General features: G+C 43.4%; 1 protein-coding gene across 2 annotated transcripts in view; it reads left to right on the top strand.

Moving 5' to 3' along the window:
* The window catches only part of ORAI1 (ORAI calcium release-activated calcium modulator 1), a 58,096-nt gene extending 41,575 nt beyond the window's left edge, over positions 1 to 16,521 (top strand). For both annotated transcript variants that reach the window (XM_033955549.1, XM_033955548.1), the window contains exon 2: positions 14,305 to 16,521. In XM_033955549.1, coding sequence (XP_033811440.1) covers positions 14,311 to 14,868 — 558 coding nt within the window. In that variant the 5' untranslated portion in view covers positions 14,305 to 14,310 and the 3' untranslated portion in view covers positions 14,869 to 16,521. The remainder of the gene's footprint in view (positions 1 to 14,304) is intronic.
* Positions 16,522 to 21,749: the final 5,228 nt, after the last annotated feature.

Raw genomic sequence — 21,749 nt, 5'->3', positions numbered from 1 at the left:
CTCTGTCAGTTCAATTTACTTCCTCCTCCCTTTTGAGTGGAGTGAAGGTTCAGTCTTCCATATTTCCCAGGTAGCTGGACATTAATGTCTTAGTCACTGAGCAGTGGAATTATCCAGATGGGTCCCTCAAGGTTGCAAGAGCCATGTCTCAGCAGTATCTAGTCTAAAGTGGATTCTTTGGTTGCGCACGTTACTAATCTAATTTAGTCATATATACCAAATCTTCTAAAAATAGGAGCTCGATTTGGTTTACATAATTAGATCACAAAGAAAGATCCATTAACATTCATTGGTGCTATTGCCTAAAAAGCAATGAAACATAGTGGTTTTTAATTTGAGGAGGTATTCCATTCCATATCACAGTTAGTAAGTATGGAAAGGAGTGTGAAATTTTACTAATGGACTTGATTCCTCTCAATGATGGAAAAGAAAACTTATTCATATGAGTTGTTCTAATGCCCGAAGATCTCATGGTGTTTAAAGATAAAGGCATCGGAGGAACAAATAGTCCATGAAAAATTTTAAAGGCATATGGGCACATTTAAATTGAACTGTTAATTGAAACAGAAGCCAATATAGTTTCCTCAGCAGAGATAACAAGTGATCAAATTTTTTCTTTCCAAAAATCAGTCTGGCTGCAGCATTTTGAATCAATTGCAGCTGTTTCTCATTTCCTTTGCTTAATCCCACATAAATGGAGTTACAGTAATCCAGCTGTGCCAAGATAATGGTTTGAACCAGTACTGCAAAATGATCTTGATGGAACAGATGACAAATTTTTCTCAGCTGCTGAGACTAAAGAAACATTTTTTGGTAAAATTATTTATCCGATATTGAAAAGAGAGAAGAATCCAAAACAAACCCCCAATACTCTAGATCAGTAGTCTCAAACTCAAACCCTTTGCAGGATCACATTTTGGATTTGTAGGTACTTGGAGGACCTCAGAAAAAAATAGTTAATGTCTTATTAAAGAAATGACAATTTTTCCTTGGGTAAAACTCTTCCTAGTTTATAAAATTTTCCTTTTGCCTAAGTTTTAATAATAATATTGTAATTTATTGTTAAAGAGACATATGATCAAGAAACTGTTTTATTTTACTTTTGTGATTATGATGAACATATCGAAGGCCTCAAAATAGTATCTGGTGGGCTGTGAATTTGAGACCACTGCTCTAGATGAATCTATATGCAAAATATCACCGGAATTAAGGATAATTGAAGATGGCAAATTACCAATTTCTGGGCCAAATCACAATAATTTTCTTTGTTGCATTAAGCTTCATATGAGCTTGAAGTGGCCACGATTGCAATTTAGATATACAAGAGTTTATATTAGCTGTAAAGTTGCTCAAATTAGGATCAACTTCTAGCAAGATGAAGATATCATCAGTATAAGTGAACATTGCCTTGATGGAACTTAATCTATAGTATTTTAATGTAGTTATATAAATGTTGAAAAGAATTGGAGACAACGAAGAGCCCTGTGGTCCATGCAGCAGATGTCTTACCTTCAAAGTTTACCACATAAGAGCGTAATCTGAGAAATCCTTTAAACCAGCTTAGAATGTTACTAATTGCACCTCTTTTGAGCAAATGCAGTGTAGTGGTCAAGGATATACAGGATCACTGAGTGAATGTGGTTCTTGAGACTTTTCGAGGCATTGACTTTGGAAGTCAAAGCAACCTCAGCATCCGATGTGCAACACACTACGTTAGCCTGTCTTTCCAGGCTAAGTACTCTGGAGCATGAGGGCAAGGAGCCTGTTCCTCAGCTACTTTGTCTGGAATGGCTTATGGAGCGGATGCTCTCTAAGACATTTGTGTCATTAGTAAAGCATCAGATTATTCAGTCTCTCCACGCAGAATGCTCTGGATCAGACAATGAGCTGGAGATCCCACCTCTAAAGCTACTCTCGGCAGACTCCCTTTTAAGGGACAGTTATTTGGAAAGGGTCTGGACAATCTTATGTCTTGTGTGGTAGACTGCCGACCCAAAACTCTGCCTGACAGCAGATCCAGAACCTCTAGAGGCTCAGGTCGCTCAATTTTTGTGGCTCCAGGCACTCAGCAGTATTCCAGCTCCATGTCCCAGAGATTCTCCCAGAATTAAAGGTAGAGGTTTTTTTTAACCCAGACATAACCAGTTTTCAGTATCTCGTGCTGTGCCCTCTGCCAAGAAGTCACATGGATGCTAGGTTGGGGAAGGTCCCTCTCATGATAGGAGGCCAGCTCTCTACTTTCTACAGGCCTGGGTTCTGGAAGTCATCCAGAACGGCTATAAGCAGGAATTGGCCCAGACTCCAACAGATTGTTTTGTGGACTCTCGTGGGGTGCCAAGGAAAGGCAACCTGAGTGCAAGTCGCTGTGAAAAGGCTGTTACACATTCAGGCCATAGAGCCTATGTCGCCTGAAGACTCGAGCTTGGACAAATACTTTATTGTGCCAAAGAAAGGCTCTATCAATTGGAGACCCATTGGAGACTTTACTCATGTAAATGCAGCGCTCAGGGTCCCGTGTTTTTACATAAAGACTATTTGTTATGTCAAAGCGGAGGTCACTCCGGAAGAGTTCCTGGCCTCTCTGGATCTGATGGAAGCCTACTTGCATAGTCCCATTTTCCCAGACCATAAAAGTTCCTAAGATTTCATGTCCTGGGACAGCATTTTGAGCTCTCGACTTTGGCCTGACCACAGCTCCCCACACATTCACCAAAGTGGTGGCGGCAGTCCACCTGCGAAGGATGGGTCTGCAGGTGCATTCCTGCCTGGACAACTGGCTGATCTGGGCCTCCTCGTTGTTCAAGGGTCAGTGCTTCCTAAACCCACCCAAGCTCTGCCCCAGATTCTGCCCCCTTTACTAATTGTAAAAGCAAGAAATTCCTAAATCACTCTTTAGCATCTCAGGCAACTTCTCATGAAAAAGAATTTTGATCATTGTTGCTCACAGCTGTTTCTTACAGACATTTTAGAAAACAGCTAAAAACCTATCTTTTCTCCAAATACCTGACTAGCTGACTCATTCAAATATACGATTATGTTCGTTTATAATCTTTTGTAGAGCACGTAGAACTTTTTGGTAACGCGGTCTATAAGTATTATGTTTTTTTCTTTCATTTTTCATATACACACAGCAGTTATAAATTCTCATAACTGACACATTTCAATCACTAAATTGAAAATAAAATCATTTTTCCTACCTTTGTTGTCTGGTGATTTAATTAGTTTCTGGTTGGACTTATTTCTGACTGTGCATCCAACATTTCTTTCACAATCCAGCCCTATCCCCTTTGGGTCCAGGTCTCTCTCACTCCTCTGTTATGGTCTTGCATCTCCATTCTCCCTCGGAGGCCTCTCCCCCTCTGTCTGCACCTCCCATAGTCCAACATCTGCCTCCTATCTTTTCCCTTTGATCCAGGCTTCTCTCTCTGTCTTCTGCTTACAATCCCTCCCCCCCTCAATGTCAAGCATTTGTTCTCCTTTCTTCCAGGTCTTTCTCTGCCTCTCTCTCATCCAGAATCTTTTCATCTCTCTCTCTTTCTTCTAGATACCCCCAAGTCCAACATCTGCCCCCTCTCTTTTGCCTCCCCTTTGTTTCAGGTCTTTCTGTCTCTCACTCTGTCTTCCAGGGCCTGGCATCTCTTCATCTTTCTTCCATTCTCACCGTCTGTGGCCCAACTTCTCTCCCTCATTCTCAAATGCTCCATCTCCGCATCCTAGCTGCATTTCTGAAGTTTCCAACACCCAAAACTTTGCTTCTCCAACGTCCCGCTCCCTTTGCCGCATCTTCTTTCCATGTGTTGCATCCCGCCTTGCCAAAAACAGGAAAATGCGGCAGAGGGAGCAAAACGTAGCCGCTGGAAAGCTTCAGGGCTGGTTCCTGTCAGTGGGAGAAGCTGGTGTGGTAGCTGAACCCCCACAAGCAGGAGAGCGGAGTGAGAGCCGTTTTGGGCCACATGTTGTGCAGGGCTGATGTAAGGGGTACTCAGAGATGGTCATTATCACTCTCCTCAAGTCCAAGAAGCAAACCATGGTCTCTGCCTATGCTAAAGGCATGGTAGACTTTCCAGAAGTGGTGTGTCCAGGTAAGGGTGGAGCCATTTTGAGCTCCAGTTTCTGTGATGTTGACTTTCCTCTAAGCCAGCCTTGACAAGCTTTCCTTCAGGTCCAAGTTGCCAGGTTCTCTTGTTTCAGAGTTTGAGACTGAAGATCTATGCTGTCGTCTCATCCAGGCATAGCCAGATTTTTAAAGGGTGCCCTTCACATCAAATCTCTGGTCAGAGCCCTATTCCCTTCATGGGTTCTTAACATGGTCCTTCGGGGTCTCAGCCAAGCTCCATTCGAGCTGCTGAAGGAAGTGTCGCCGATGGATTTGATGTTCAAGACTGTTTTTCTGGTGGCTGTGACCTCGGCAAGACAGTTCTTGCAATTCCAGGCTCATGCTTGTAGAGAGCCTTGCCTTAAAATCTATGATGCTGGAGTCTCTTTACACACCTAATTTCATTCCTGCCAAAAGTGGTTTCAGTACTTCTTGTCAATCAGGAAGTTTGATTGCTTAACAAACTTCCTGATTGCCAGCATTGCAGTTAATAGGCTCCAAGAAACAGGACCAGATTTTGAAGAAATTGGATGTGCGAAGAGTACTACTTCGATATCTGGAGGTTACCATTGAGTTTAGGCTCTCACCATCTTTTTATGCTGAGTAATCCAGCTAAAGTGAAGTGCACCAGCTTCCAAGGATATGGTTCCAGGTGGAACAACTTGTCGAGACACCAACGAGAGGATCAGCGATTCTGGATCTGATCCTCAATGGGCTGAAAAGACCAGCAAAGGATGTGGAGGTCATGGGACCACTAGGAACCAGTGACCACAACATGATTCAGTTCAAAGTGCAAGTAGGACTACCTATGGGAAAGAGAACCAAGGCAACAACATTTAACTTCAAGAAAGGGAACTATGATGCCATGAGACAAATGGTGAGAAAGAAGCTCAGAAACAGCTCCAAGGAAACTCGGACTGTGGAGCAAGCCTGGTCCCTATTCAAGGACACAGTAAACAAGGCGCAAAACCTATATATACCAAGATTTAGGAAAGGTTCCAAGAAGAATCAGACGAGGGACCCTGCATGGATAACCAGTGAAGTAAAGAAAGTGATAGGAGACAAGAAAAAATCATTTCGGAAGTGGAAAAAAGATAAAACTGAAGGAAACTGGAGAGAGCACAGGAAGCATCAAAAAGAATGTCACCGAGTAGTCAGGAAAGCCAAGAAAGAGTATGAGGAGAGACTGGCCAAGGAAGCAAGAAATTTCAAACCATTTTTCCGATATGTGAAAGGGAAACAACCAGCGAGGGAGGAGGTGGGGCCCCTGGATGAGGGTGACCGGAAGGGAGTGGTGAAAGAGGAAAAAGAAGTGGCTGGTAGGCTAAACAAGTTCTTCTTGTCGGTCTTTACAATAGAGGACACAACCAGTGTGCCAGAACCGGAAAAAATCTTCAGGGGAGATCAAGAGGGGAAATTATCATGCATGGAGATAAGCCTCGAAGACGTTCTCAGACAGATAGATAGATTAAGAACGGACAAAGCACCGGGCCCAGATGGGATCCACCCGAGAATACTGAAAGAGCTCAGAGATGAAACAGCAGAGCTACTGCAGCATATTTGCAACCTGTCCTTGAGAACAGGGGTAATCCCGGAGGACTGGAAGATAGCGATTGTTACACCGATCTTCAAAAAAGGATCGAGAGGCGACCCGGGAAACTACAGACCGGTGAGCTTAACCTCTGTTCCGGGGAAGATGGCCGAATCACTGATCAGGGAAGGTATCAATGAGCATATAGAAAAAAATAATCTGATGAGATCGAGCCAGCATGGTTTCTGTAAAGGCCGATCATGCCAGACAAATCTACTGCAGTTCTTTGAGGGGATAAATAAGCAATTGGACCAAGGTGACCCAGTAGACATTATATATCTAGATTTCCAAAAAGCCTTCGACAAGGTGCCCCATGAACGCTTACTGAAGAAACTGTGGAGCCACGGGGTGGAAGGGGACGTGCACAGATGGATCAAAAATTGGCTGGCGGACAGGAAACAGAGGGTAGGAGTAAAGGGGCACTACTCTGACTGGATAGGGGTCACAAGTGGTGTTCCGCAAGGGTCAGTGCTGGGACCACTGCTGTTCAATATATTTATTAATGATCTAGAAATGGGGACAAAGTGCGAAGTTATCAAGTTCGCGGATGACACAAAACTCTCCAGCAGGGTCAGAACTGTTGAGGAATGCAAAGAACTGCAGAGCGACCTGAACAAACTGAGTGAGTGGGCAAAAAAATGGCAGATGAGCTTCAATGTGGAGAAATGTAAGGTCTTGCACATAGGGAAAGGGAACTCCATGTACAGCTACGCGATGGGAGGGAGGGCACTCGGGGAAGGCAAACAAGAAAAAGATCTGGGGGTATTGGTGGATAACACAATGAAGCCGGCGGCGCAATGTGCAGCGGCCTCAAAAAAAGCGAACAGAATGTTGGGCATTATCAAAAAAGGTATCACTACCAGAACGAAGGAAGTTATCCTGCCACTGTATCGAGTAATGGTGCGCCCACATCTGGAATACTGCGTCCAATACTGGTCGCCATACCTCAAGAAGGACATGGCAATACTCGAGAGGGTCCAGAGGAGGGCAACGAGGATGATAAAGGGTATGGAGAACCTTTCATATGCCGAACGGTTAGACAGGCTGGGGCTCTTTACCCTAGAGAAGCGGAGACTGAGAGGGGACATGATAGAGACTTATAAAATCATGAAAGGCATAGAGAAGGTGGAGAGGGACAGATTCTTTAGACTAGCAGGGACAACTAAAACAAGAGGTCATTCAGAAAAACTGAGAGGAGACAGATTCATAACGAATGCAAGGAAGTTCTTCTTCACTCAGAGGGTGGTGGACACCTGGAACGCGCTTCCCGGAGAGGTGATAAGACAGAGTACAATTCTGGGGTTCAAAAAGGGACTGGATGACTTCCTGGAAGCGAAGGGGATTACAGGGTACAGGACATTGAGCGAATAGGGTATGGATATTTTAGATTAGGTAGGGAACATTTTCAGGTCATGGACCTGGGGGGCCGCCGTGGGAGCGGACTGCCGGGCACGATGGACCCCTGGTCTGACCCAGCAGAGGCAATGCTTATGTTCTTATCTGAAGGGCCATTTCATCAGCATACATTGTTTGTGGGAAACAGTCCAGTTTCAGTGAAGACACGTTCAACGAGAAGTGTTGCTCTGTCATGGGCAAAAGCTAGGGCAATCTCTCCAGTGGAGATTTTACATAACATATAAGAACATAAGAAACGCCTTCGCCAGATCAGACCTAGGTCTATCTAGTCTGGCGATCCGCACATGCGGAGGCCCATTTAGGTACTCCTTTATGGAGACCCGGATTTCCCGTATCCCTCAATATGATTAGCAAGAAGGTATGCATCCAACTTGCATTTGAAACCCAGAACAGAAGTTTCCATCACAACCTCCTCCGGAAGAGCATTCCATGCTCCCACCACTCGCTGTGCGAAACAGAACTTCCCGACATTAGTCCTGAACCTGCTACCACTCAGTTTCAGGCTATGACCTCTTGTCCGTGTCGCATCCGAAAATGTTAGTAATGATGTTTCCTGGTCTATTTTGTCAAATCCTTTTAATATTTTAAAAGTTTCTATCATATCCCCTCGCAGTCTTCTCTTTTCAAGGGTGAACAGTCCGAGTTTTCCGAGGCGTTCTTTGTAGCTCAAATTCTCCATACCTTTGACTAGTTTCGTGGCTCGCCTCTGCACCAGCATTCTTAAGGTATGGAGACCAATGTTGGACACAATATTCTAAGTGTGGTCTGACCATTGCTCTGTAAAGTGGCATTATAACGTCTTCTGATCTACTCGTGATCCCCTTCTTAATCATGCCCAACATCCTATTCGCTGTCGCCGCCGCCGCACATTGAGCCGATGGCTTTAGGGTTCTATTAGTACCCCCAAATCCTTTTCTTGTTCGCATTTGGCTAATGTCACCCCCATATTCGTGTTCTTTGTTTTTCTTTCCCAAATGCATCACCTTGCATTTGTCTAAGTTAAAATTCATCTGCCACTTTATCGCCCACGTTTCCAGCTGGTTCAGATCCTTCTGAAGATCCTCGCAGTCTCTTTGAGAGCCGACCGCCCGACAGAGTTTTGTATCATCTGCAAACTTGATTATATTGCATGTTGTGTCCTCTTCCAGGTCATTTATAAAAATATTGAACAAGATGGGCCCAAGAACCGAGCCCTGAGGCACGCCGCTAGTCACTTTCTCCCAGTCCGAAAATTTTCCATTTATGCTCACCCTCTGCATTCTGTTTTCTAGCCATTTGCCTATCCATCTGTGCACTTCTCCTCCTATTCCATGACTTAGTAATTTACTCATAAGCCTTGCGTGCGGGACCTTGTCAAATGCTTTCTGGAAGTCCAAGTAAATTATGTCCACCGGAACTCCACTATCCATTTGTTTGTTCACCTTGTCAAAGAATTGTAGTAAATTTGTCAGACATGACTTCCCTTTCCTGAAGCCGTGTTGACTAGCTCTTATCAGGTTGTGATCCTCCAAGTGATGTACAATGGTATCTTTAATTAGTGCTTCAATTATCTTCCCAGGAACCGATGTGAGACTCGCAGGTCTGTAGTTTCCTGGTTCCCCTCTTGATCCTTTTTTGAAAATTGGGATGACATTTGCTATCCTCCAGTCATCCGGTATTTGCCCGGTTTTAATTGACATATTAGCCAAGGATTGTAATAGTTCCCCAATTTCTACCTTAAGTTCCTTTAATACTCTCGGGTGAATTCCATCCAGTCCAGGGGATTTATCACTTTTTAGTTTGTCAATCTGAAAGTATACCATGTCCAACTCCACATTTACTGTTGCAAGACTTTCGTCTAAGTCGCCGGTGAATATCTTCCTTGTGTCTGGCATTGTAGTAGTGTCCTCATTCGTGAAGACAGAGGCAAAGAATGAATTTAACCTATCTGCTACTTGTTGGTCTTCTTTAATTGCCCCTTTCCTTCCTTGGTCGTTGAGAGGGCCCACTGCCTCTCTTGCTGGTTTCTTTCCTTTTATATATCTAAAAAAGGGCTTAAAGTTTTTGGCTTCTTGGGCTATCTTTTCTTCATAGACTTTTTTGGAGTCTCTTATCACTTTATGACATTTTTTCTGGTCGGTTTTGTGACAGTTCCAGGCCTCAGTCGTTTTTTCCCATTTCCATTTTTTAAACGAGTTCCTCTTTTCCCTCACTGCATCCTTTACCTCTTTGGATAACCAAGCTGGTTCACCTTTGTTCTTATTTCGCCATCCTTTGGATATCCTCGGTATGTAAAGATTCTGTGCTTCTGTGATGGTATTTTTTAGAGACCATGCTTGATCAACTGTTTGGATTTCTGCTTTACCCTTCTTAAGCTGTTTTCTAACCATGGTTCTCATACTGTCATAATTCCCTTTTTTGAAATTAAAGGATGTGGCTTTAGTCCTGATTGGTTTCCCCTTACCGATGCTAATGGTAAAATTGATCGTGTTGTGATCCACTTGTCCCCAACGGGGCCGTAACCTCTACATCTGCTGTCCTTCCAGTAATGCCATTTATGACCAAGTCCAGGATTGCATTTCCTCTAGTCGGTTCTCCCACCATTTGTTCAAGGAAGCAATCTCCTAACATTTCCAGGAATTTTATCTCTCTACCGCAGATTGACATTCCCAGTTTCCAGTTTATCCCTGGAAAGTTGAAGTCTCCCATGATCGTTACATTTCCTGATTTACATCCATGGTTAATTTTCTCCATCATTTCTTTGTCGGTTTGCTCAGACTGTCCCGGGGGTCGATAATAGAGGCCAATATGTATGTCTGCTTCTTTATGTCCAGGAATCTTTATCCAGAGGGACTCTAGTTTACCATCTACTTCCGTCTCCCCTTCCCTAATAGACTCTATTTCCTCTTGGACATACAGGGCAATACCTCCTCCTTTTTGCCCAATCCTATCTCTTCTGTATAGTTTATATTCTTGCAATGCCGTGTCCCATTCATTTTCTTCATTCCACCATGTTTCTGTTATTCCAATGATATCCAGTTGCTTTCTTTTTGCTAGTTCTTCCAGTTCGCCCATTTTGTTTCCTAAGCTTCTGGCATTCGTGTACATACATTTAAGTTCTGTTCGTGCTAATTTCCTGGATTTAGTAGTCCTCGCATCCCTTTTTATATCCATTTAATCTTTTTCATTGCCTCTTGTAGATTCATTCTGTTCTTCCGCTATGTCTGTGCGGTCGCTTGAAGTTTCCTCCTCAGGATATCTTGGTGCCCGGGCCATCGACTTGTTGTCGACTGTCGGCTCTCCCCTGATCTTTAGTTTAAAGTCTTCTCAAAGGGTCATTCCATGTCAAGTGATCAGATTCTTGGAAAGTGCCCTGCATGACCATCACGGATTTTGATGAAACTTCATATGCAGAGTCCACCATGTCTCAAACGAACTTTGGTAAAGTTTTAGTTTCGCCTGTGGAATATTTGTGGAGATATAGCCGTTTGTTTGACCCCATACCACAATGAAATACAGTACGACAATGACATTCTGACAACTTTGAGACACAATATCTCCCGAGCTGTGTTTCCCAAAAAACTGAAACTTAGCTACCCTGCACAACTTTTTGAGCTCTGTTCATTGCTACCAATAACAATTTTTGCCGAGCACTGATTGAATGCCTGAATTACAGTAAACTTGGCAGAAAAAATTAGTGCTCCAAAAAAAGTCAAAGTTTGACATTACTTAGCTCCCACAATAATTGAGTAATAAATGCGAAATTTGGCGCATAATGTCTCAACGTTGTTTTCAAAAGTACAATTTCAACCTCCAAGCTCTTTCCATTAGTTTACAAATTAAGTGTAAAGTTGCTAATTTGTGTAAAAAGGCCAAAAATAGGGTATTTTCAGCCTGCTTTTACAGAAAAATACCTTTTAGAAACTCTTTCAAATCAGTCTCATTAGAAAGAGCATATTTCAAACCCCCTAGAAAAGTGGACTTCATTTTTCAACATAGTTCTGTCATTTTTAAAGTTACAGTTTTGTATTGACGTAGTATTACTACTACTCTATTGTGTTGGTCCATGGTGACATTGTCACTACCAGTTCAAGAGTTTGAACTGGCAACCCCATCGCCATAGGGGTCACGCCCGATAGCTGTGCAATACCAGCCACGGGTGGGCCACTTCGTCCAGGTTCCCAAGCCTCGCATTTGGTTTCTTTGTCAAGGTTCCAAAGCCTTTTGTTGGTATCTTTCTGGTTCCAAAGCAAATGATTAGGGTGTCTTATCCTTGGTTCCCAAGCCTAAATTGGGTATCTTATATGGTTCCCAAGCCAAAGTGACATCTCCCAACTTTGTCCCCCTTTTTCGGGCATTGTTAACCTGCGTTGAAAAATGAAGCCCACTTTTCTAGGGGGTTTGAAATATGCTCTTTCTAATGAGACTGATTTGAAATAGTTTCTGAAAGGTATTTTTCTGTAAAAGCAGGCTGAAAATACCCTATTTTTGGCCTTTTTACACAAATTAGCAACTTTACACTTAATTTGTAAACTAATGGAAAGAGCTTCGAGGTTGAAATTGTACTTTTGAAAACAACGTTGTACTGAGACATTATGCGCCAAACTTCGCATTTATTACTCAATTATTGTGGGAGCTAAGTAATGTCAAACTTTGACTTTTTTTGGAGCACTAATTTTTTCGGCCAAGTTTACTGTAATTCAGCCATTCACTCAGTGCTCGACAAAAATTATTATTGGTAGCACTGAATAGAGCTCCAAAAGTTGTGCAGGGTAGCTAAGTTTCAGTTTTTTTGGAAACATAGCTCGTGAGATATTGTGTCTCAAAGTTGTCAGAATGTCACTGTCGTACTGTATGTCATTGCAGTATGGGGTCAAACAAATGGCTATATCTCCACGAATATTCCACAGGCGAAACTAAAACTTTACCAAAGTTCGTTTGATACATGGGGGACTTTGTGCATAAAGTTTTATCAAAATCCGTGATGGTCATGCAGGGAGCCCTTGATCACTTGACATGGAATAACCCCAAAGTACTTCTTCATGTTCTCAGCCAGGACTCTCGCTCTCTGTTTGGTGAGGTGTAGGCCGTCCTTTCTATAGTACCTGCCTGTTCCCCAAAATGTTGTCCAATTTCGTACGAAGTCAAAACCCTCATCGTCGCACCATCGCCTCATCCAGCCGTTAACTGCTCTCAGTTCATCCTGTCTCCTTGCGTCCGCTCTCGATACCGGACCTCCCTGACCTTCAGACTCCTACCGAGTAAGCGGAGCTGGTCCTTCAAATCTTCCCTGTTGTATTTCCGTCCGCTAACATCGTTAGTTCCCACATGGATAAGTACGGCAGTATCCTTTCCTGCTGCGCCATCTACAATTCTGGTGATCCTGCTGGCCACATCCTTTACTCTAGCACCAGGCAGGCAGGTGACCAGTCTATCATCTCTTCCCCCCGCAATGTGGCTGTCCACATTTCTTAAGATGGAATCTCCGACTATGATCCCAATCTTCTTTAGTTTGAGGTTCCTCGGGGGTCTTAAGTCCGTATCCATGGTATAAGTCTTGTCTTCCATCTTCTGTGGCTCATCCCCAGATGGTCTATCATCTCTGCTGATTGGATTGGTGCCTCCGTCTGTATCAATTATTCCACCCTCCTGGGATGTTCGGTTGCTGTTCTCAAGCCCTAGGATCTCCACAATCTGCTGGTGGGCGTCCTCGATGTATCTCTCCAATTCCTCTATCACTTCACTGGTGCTGGATTCCACAAGCAACCTCTCCTGCTTGCGCTTTTCTTCTTTATTGATAAGAAGTTCTTCTAGCTCCTTCACAGTTCCCTCCAGCAACCAGACTTGCTGCTTCAGGCTTTCGAGCTCCCTGCACTGACTGCAAATGTATGACGTAGTCCCTGAGGGGACGTAGTCATACATCCTACATCCGGTGCAGAATACCGGAAAGCTCATCTTCTGTTTTCCGTGGGTGCTCATACCTGTTCCTCCTCCGAGCTGCCTGAGCTTTATGTGTGAACCCTCTGCGCCAGTAAGTTGTGTGAGTCCTCTTGCCAATTTGTTGTCCTTAACTTGTCCTTAGGGCGCCAATTTGGTCCACTCTACATACATTTGCTAAGTTTTATTAAGTGGATGTGGCGACGGGGGAGAACTCTGCCTTTGGGTGCTATATGCCGGCACAGTCATCCCACCCTAGATTTCTGGGACTACTTTTGTACGTCTCACTTGTCCAAAATGCACACCTATTGCACTGGAAAAACAGATTAGGTTCTTACCTTTATAATATCTTTTCCAGTAGATAGGTGTGTCATTCGGGACCCCCACCCTGTCTTTCCTGTGCCTGCCTACTGTCTCATTAAGAATATTCTTCTCCAGATCTGTTATTTAGAGGCCAGTAAGCCCTTGAAGAGTAATTTAATAGTGGTGCATTTGGGGTTCTATTTGAACTCCTTTGATGCTTCTGCTGGCATGTTTGTTGCTATGTTTGATTGTTCATAGTTCTTGTATTATTTGGTTTGAGCAGAACAGATTTATTAGTTGGGGAAGTTTTCTCCTATCCCTACTTCACCTAATTACAGAAGAGCTCTTGCAGTGAAATTAGGAGAGTTATTGAAAAAATCCAGAGTGGATTCCTTCTGCAGAGTCTTTCGGCCATGGGGAGATAACCCACTTGTTCAGAATGACACACCTATACTGGAAAATATATTAGTAAGGTAAGACCCTAATCTCTTTATACTGAAGAATCACAGTATGTCAGATTGGGATGTATGACTACCTGAACCTGGTTATTGTATCTGTTTGATTTTAAAAAATAAATGTAAAAAAAACCTGGCTGAACACCCTTCTCACATTAACAATGTACATTTGACTGCAAAAGAGATCAAATAGAATGGATGTTTTATACAGAAATCTTAACATTTAAAATATTTATCCCTTTTGTATTTTGCCAATTGCTGAATAAAAGGATGAGTGGTTTTTTGTTTTTGTTTTTTTAATTCTATGGAACAAAATTTAAATTACTTATAGGGAACCAGTGTTTGGATAAATCAAGTGTTTTTTTTGGTTCATGCAAATAGCTCTTATGTAGACAGCCTTAAGTAATTCTGTTTTTCCGGCTCAATTACTATGATCATGAATATCTCTACTAATCAAGCACAATGCCTTGTAGCTTTGGGCAGATACTTATTCATTGATGTTTTTGTTTTGTTTTTTTCCTTTGCAGGTAGCTATGGTGGAGGTTCAGCTAGATGCGGATCACGTTTATCCTCCGGGCCTTTTGATAGCGTTCAGTGCTTGCACCACTGTGCTTGTTGCAGTTCACCTATTTGCTCTTATGATAAGCACCTGCATTCTTCCAAACATAGAGGCTGTTAGCAATGTCCATAATCTCAATTCTGTGAAGGAGTCTCCCCATGAGCGTATGCACCGCCATATAGAACTCGCATGGGCTTTTTCAACAGTCATTGGAACATTGTTGTTCCTTGCTGAAGTGGTCTTGCTGTGTTGGGTAAAGTTTCTTCCACTGAATAAAAGCCCTAAAAGTGCAGCTTATGATAATTCTACTATAACGCCAGGCCAAGCAGCAGCCATTGCATCTACATCTATTATGGTTCCCTTTGGCTTAGTATTCATAGTGTTTGCAGTTCATTTCTATAGATCACTTGTTAGCCACAAGACAGACAGACAGTTTCAAGAGCTGAATGAACTTTCAGAATTTGCACGACTCCAAGATCAGCTTGATCACAGAGGGGAGCCCTTGCAATCTCCAGGCTCCCACTTTGCATAAACAGTTTTATGTTTCAAACAAACCCCAACCATAAAATTGACTGGACTACTGAACTGTTGACTTAGTTTTTAAAGTGCAATTTTGAAGTACTGTATTCATCGTGTTTGCAAAAGAATAATGTTTTCACCAGAAGCTATTTAAACAACTACCATCTGGAGAGGCACTTCTGGTAATTAAGATGCATGATTCTAAGCATGCATCTACCACTATTTTTCTTTTGTTAGTATGGTATCCACTGAATTGTGTTTTTGTTTCTTTACATATCAAGAAATGTGTCTATCCACTGGCATACCTAGGTAGCTACAGAACAATGTATTTGTGTATATTGTTTATTACTCCTGGTGGAATTCTGCAAGTGCAGAATTCCTTACCCCCCTCAGGACACACTGAATTCTGTGCAGACACAAGCAGTAAAGGAGGAAATAAACTGCTGCCAGCAGGTCACCCGTACCGGCTTAGACCCAACTGTTTGTGAACCATGATCTTACACATGCAGATTTCCACCAAGACTAATATATCCACAAGCATCAATTATGGAATGATGTTTGACACTAGGTAGAAAGAAGTTACTGTTTAGTCTACACACTGACAAAGGTTTTACTAGTTGAAGATATGTTGCATGACTAATTCCAAATTTATTGGAAAAAAAGTCATTTGAATGTGATTGCCAGTGTAATACAAAACTGAAGTATTTCACACCCAGTAGTGATTGCGATATGTTTAAGGGACGGTGAAATCTAAGTTTTTAAGTTGAGGAAATAGTTTTTGTTTTTCAGAATCTTGACCACTTCCTCCTAAGAACCTAAGCATCCCTTTTTGCAAAGCTACAGTAGCAAGTCCAAACACAGCAAATACAACTCAGCCCATAGGAATTAAAAGGCTATACCACACTTGCCACACATGGGAATTGCTACTGCGGCTTTGCAAAAAAGGTCCTGAGTCTAGTATTGTGTGGTGCTTTTGCTCCTTATCACAACCCTCTGCAGATATCATACTGATGTTTAGAAAGTGGAAAAAGTCAACTTAAAAGGAGATTAGAAAATCACAAAGGACTGGGAGGCTGTTTTTGTTCTAATATTTCATAAGATAAATTGAAAAAGTTGGGAAACACAACTGTTTTAAAGAATCTACCCAATAATGTTTTTAAGCTTTATCTAGAAACCATTCTATTGGTACAAATGTCTCAAATGATTTTCTTGTATTTCAACATCTGATAGCCCTGTTTGTCTATAAATATCTGATCTAATTTCTATGCAGCTTAGAAATAACAGAATACAAACTCTGTGAGGTAGGCAGTGTTAAAAATACTACTTGGAGCATGGCCTTTTATTGTCCATCATGCTTTTGGGTGGAATTGAGGAACTAAACATATTCTCTGAGAAGATGCAAGTATCTTGGCATTGTTACTGTCTGTATTTTACTGGCACTTGTATTCATGATTTAAATGTGTTCATGTATTATCATAGGAGGCTCCTATGACTAGAAATTGCGACTAATTTATGCTTTGTAGGTTTTTGCCAGAACATCACAGTAATTAGTGAAGACAACCTCTGCAGTTCTTCCAAACCAAAGTGCCAGTTTTTGTACTTATTTAATATTTAATAAGTCTTTGAATAAATCCTAAGCTATAAAACAGTAAGACTATTCATTTCCTTATTTCAGAAGCTTCTATTCCATATTTAGTATTATCAAACAATTTTGGATCATTAAGGACTGATATTAGTGTCTGAGGATTTGAAGGCGAAGAAACAGTGTGACAAGGATGGCTGTAGCCATAAGAACATAAGAATAGCCTTACTGGGTCAGACCAATGGTCCATCAAGCCCAGTAGCCCGTTCTCACGGTGTCCAAAACCCAAGGAGTAGCAATATTCCATGCTACCGATACAGGGCAAGCAGTGGTTTCCCCCATGTCTATAACCAGCAGAAGAAAGGAGGTGTTGATGCCCCTGTATAGGTCGTTGGTAAGGCCTCACTTAAGAGTATTGTGTTCAGTTTTGAAGACCATATCTGGCAAAGGTTATAAGAAAACTTAAGCAGTCCAGAGAAAGATGACAAAAATGGTAGGGGGTTTCTGCCAAAAGATATATGAGTAGACTGGAAGATCTGAATATATACACTCTAGAGCAGGGGTGTCAAAGTCCCTCCTCGAGGGCCGGAATCCAGTCGGGTTTTCAGGATTTCCCCAATGAATATGCATTGAAAGCAGTGCATGCAAATAGATCTCATGCAGATTCATTGGGGAAATCCTGAAAACCCGACTGGATTCTGGCCCTCGAGGACCGACTTTGACACCTGTGCTCTAGAGGAAGGGAGGGACAGGGAGATATAATACAGACATTTAAATACTTGAAATGTATTAATACAAACCAGATTTTTTCCAAAGAAGGGAAAATGGTAAAATTAGAGGGCATAAATTGAAGTTGCAATGTGGTAGACTTATAAGTAATGTTAGATAATCCATTTTCAAGGAGAGGGTGGTTGATGCCTGGAATTTCTTACTGACGGAGGTGGTGGAGAGGAAAACAGTAAAAATAGAGGATCTATAATCAGAAAATGAAGGGCATAAATTGAAGAACTAAGGCTGGTATTGGGCAGACTTGCACGGTCCCATATATGACAGGCTGAGAAGGGCTTTGATAGGAACTCCAATAATTTGGAACATGAGGATTGTGCTGGGCATACTTTTACAGTCTGTATCCTACAAATGAGGTGGTTTGGATGTCATGTTTCTATGTTTTAAAGCTTCAGGAAAAAGTAATGAACAAATTGATCTGATAAATTGTAATTTGAAAAAAGAATGTTTGACTACAGTGTTCTCCCTAGGGCCTTTTAGCCGGGCGGTCTGCCCAGCTAATTTAGATGACCGCCCGGCTATCATCCGCTCGTGAATTCTGCTGCTGCCCCCTGCTCAACATTTTAAAAAAAACAACAACAAAAAAAAAAACCGGCTTGGAGATTTCACGCCTTAGCCCGTAGCGAACTTATGCTCCCCGGGGCTCTAAAGTGTGCGTGCCGGCTTCCCTTTTCTTCCCTCTGAAACCGGAAGTTATGTCCGGAAGTGGGGGAAGAAAAGGGAAGCCGGCACGCACATGTTAGAGCCCCGGAGCATGCGTTCGCTACGGGCTAAGGCGGCACTAGCCTGCAATTTGTATTTGGTGTGTGTATGCGATGGGCGGCTCCCATTCCCGATTAGGAAGACGGGCCTAGGAAGGTAAAAAATTGCTTTGGGGAAATGCAGCGCCGGCATGCTGCCTGCCGCTGCTGTCATTTTCTATTCTCTATACCAGTGGTTCCCAACCCTGTCCTGGAGGACCACCAGGCCAGTCGGGTTTTCAGGCTAGCCCTAATGAATATGCATGAGAGAGATTTGCATATAATGGAAGTGAGAGGCATGCAAATCTGCTCCATGCATATTCATTAGGGCGATCCTGAAAACCCGATTGGCCTGGTGGTCCACCAGGACAGGGTTGGGAACCACTGCTCTATACCTTGGACTAGCAGCAGCACCGCTCTCTCCTTATTGTAATTTGCCTGACAGCTGCAGTAGTGTTATCGAATCGAATCCCTTCTGCAGCCTCGGGGATTTTGCTAGGCCGCTCCACCTCCAATGATGTAACTTCCTTCTTCCTCGGAGGCCCCGAGGCTGCTAGAGGGAATTTACTCACTAAAGCTACGGCAGCAGTCAGGCAAGTTACAATAGAGAGCCTTTTAATCGGGAGGGGGGGAGTGGTACCAATGGACCTGGGAGATAAGAGGGAGGGGTGCTGATAGGAGGAGAGGAGGGAGTGGTGCTGCTAGACCTGCGAGGTGAGTGGGTAAGGGAAGGGAGAGGAGCCCTGCTAATCAGAGAGGAGATATGCTGCTGGCCCTGGGGGTGGAAAGGGGAGGTGCTGCAACTATTCAGTGGGGGAAACGGAAGTAGAGGGGAGGGATAGGTGCTGTTGGAGCTGAGTGGTGGAGGGAGGTGAGAGGGAGAGGTGCTGCTGGATTGGGAACAGAAGAGAGTGCTGCTGGACTTAAAATGGAAGAGGGAAATCTGCAGCAGGACTGAGGGGAGAGCAGTGGAGGAGGAGAGTGGATAGGGGAAGGGGGAAGAGCAGTGGAGGAGGAGAGTGAGAGGGGAAACAGGAAGAGAAATGCTGCTGCTGCTGCACCCAACTGGGGAGAGAGAGGGCAGGAAGACCAGGAAGGGAGAGGAGAGGTAAGAGAGATGCCAAAACCATGGGAAGGAGGGAAAGGAAAGGCGATACTAGACCATGGAGGGAGAGATGTCAGGGCATGGGGGGGGGAGGAGGGAGATGCCAGATAATGGAGATGGAGGGGGAGAGGAGAGAGATGCTAGGGGAAGGGAAACTAAGGAGACGAATACCAGACCAGAGGGAAAGGAAGGAGAGGAGGTGCCAGAGCCGAGAGGGAAAGATAGGAGAGGAGAGAGATGCCAGACCATGGGGTGGAGTAGGAAGGAAGGAAGGAAAGTAGAAGAGAGAGATGCCAGAGCATAGGGGAGGGAGTGGAGACAGAAAAATGGAGAGGGGATGAAGCTGAAATTAATCATGTATAAAGGAGAGAAAGGGCATATTGAAGGGACATAAAAAGAGGGAAGATGCCGTATGGAAGAGAGAGAGGGCGGAGAGAGGGTGGATAGTGGATGGAAGGGGCAGAAAGAGGGTGGACAGTAGATGGAAGGGGTAGAGAGAGCAGAGGCTGGGTGGAAGGGGCAAAGATAGAGGGCAGATGTTGCATCAAAGGGAAAGAGGACAAACGCTGTATAGAAAGAAAAAAGCAAAGAGAAGATAATTAAAGCAGAAACTACAAAAGGTAGAAAGAGATATTTTTTGTTGCTTTACATAGAATCAAGTAGTATTGTAACTGTATTGATAAAACTTTATAAATAGGAAATGGAAATAAGGCTATTTCTTTTGGACTAAACCCCTTTCCTCAGGTCAGGACAGGATATCATAACAGCTGTATACTGTACTGTCTTAAAGAAAGATTTGGCCTCTGAAAGCTAATTGAAAAATGGATTAGTCCAACAAAATTGTATTTTCTTATTTCTTGTTATTTGTTTTATTTCTATTTGTTTTTAAAGTGGTGATTGTTATGTATCAGTTTTTTTCAAATTTACACCTACTGTCTTTATATTTTGTACAGTATTAGGGGACATGTGTCACTGTTTCTGTGGTGTTGCATTAATTTAACTTTTGTCTACACATTTCTATTTTTAATTTGTGATTATTCCATATTGGGTGAGGGTGTTTCTCTGTTCTGTGTGTATGAAAAGGACATGGTTTTCTGTTAGCACTGACTGTACAAAATCAATTGACTGTGAAGGATCTGACTTGTTTAGTTTTACAATTCGTGTGTTGGTGCTCTAGTGCAGTGTTCTTCAACTGCCAGTCTGGAACAGTGCTGGTCCACAGAAATTTTCTGCCAGTCCGCAGGGCCTGCACCTCCATCGGGCCCAAGACAGTGTTCTGCAGCGATCAATGCGGCGTCTTCGGGCCAGCTCCCTGAGTACTGCAGTGCACAAAGCCGTAGGAAAAGGTTCCCACCCACATCCTACACCTCAAACGGAAGCCTTCTCTCTGTCATATATACTAGGTACACCACTGGATTTAATGACCCTATTCTAACCACCAAATTTCCCTGTCCCACCCCACCCGGCTACTTTTTCATACCACCCGCCTGGAAAAAAATTCTGGGGAGAACACTGTAGTGATTAGTTTTATTGACCCCCCCCCAAAAAAAACAACTGATTCAGATACCTTAAGTTCCTCCTATAGGAAAGGCCTTATGTATCTGAACAAATTGGAGTCTCAGGCCCCTCTCGGTGCATCCCAGGTTGCACTGGGAAGAAGGCCCTCCATTTTGAAGAGGTGGGCCTGCTGGCTTTCTACAAGAAAGTACAAGGGGGGAGCTGGGGGGTTCCTGACCTGACTCCCCCCCCCCCACCAGGGTGCTCTCTCTTGGGGACTTGGTGGGAGAGGTCAGAAGGAGACATGTGGGGGGGTCCAGGTGTTGAGCAGGAGGGAACAGGCATTCCTTCTGCCCGGCTTACTTCGTGTGAGAGTTCTGGCAGGTGGGAATGGGCATCCCTCCTGCTAACCGACTCTGGGGAGTACTGCCGTAGATGCTCAGCTGATTCCAGCAGGGAGATTTCCTTGCTGTGATCAGCTTAATGTTACCCAAGGCCACTTCCAAGTGAAGCTATGCCTAGCCTTGCTTGAGCTTAGAGGATCCTACGCATCTCCCTAGACCTGTGAAAACTGCCTTGGGTTGGTTTTTTTTCTAAAAATGTGGGTCCTGATTGGCTACCAGACGCCTACTGCTGCCTATAATCAGGAAGCCTGTTTATAGGAAGCCCCTTAGCACATTAAACCCCCCCTTTTTACTAAACCATAATAGCGGTTATTAGCGCAGGGTGCCAAACTGAAAGCTCCGCGCTGCTTCTGACGCTCATAGTTCCTATGAGCTTTGGGAGAAGTGCAGATCATTCAGTGCGACTCTTGCACTAATAACCACTATCGTGATTTAGTAAAAAAGGGGGTGGGGGGAGTAAACAGGCCTAACAAAAACTATTCAGATCTTTATGAAATTTAAAATGTCTTCTAGAACAGTGATTCCCAACCCTGTCCTGGAGGACCACCAGGCCAATCGGGTTTTCAGGCTAGCCCTAATGAATATGCATGAGAGAGATTTGCATATGATGGAAGTGATAGGCATGCAAATTTGCTTCATGCATATTCATTAGGGCTAGCCTGAAAACCCGATTGGCCTGGTGTTCCTCCAGGACAGGGTTGGGAACCACTGTTCTAGAAGACTACATTGATACATTAAAAGCATGCATCTAATTTTGTTTCTAAACAGAACAAAAGTTAG

The sequence above is a fragment of the Geotrypetes seraphini genome, chromosome 8 (assembly GCF_902459505.1).
Source record: "Geotrypetes seraphini chromosome 8, aGeoSer1.1, whole genome shotgun sequence".
NCBI classification, from domain to species: domain Eukaryota; kingdom Metazoa; phylum Chordata; class Amphibia; order Gymnophiona; family Dermophiidae; genus Geotrypetes; species Geotrypetes seraphini.
The sequence above is the reverse complement of the archived record's forward strand: the minus strand, read 5'-3'. Positions and strand labels throughout refer to the sequence as shown.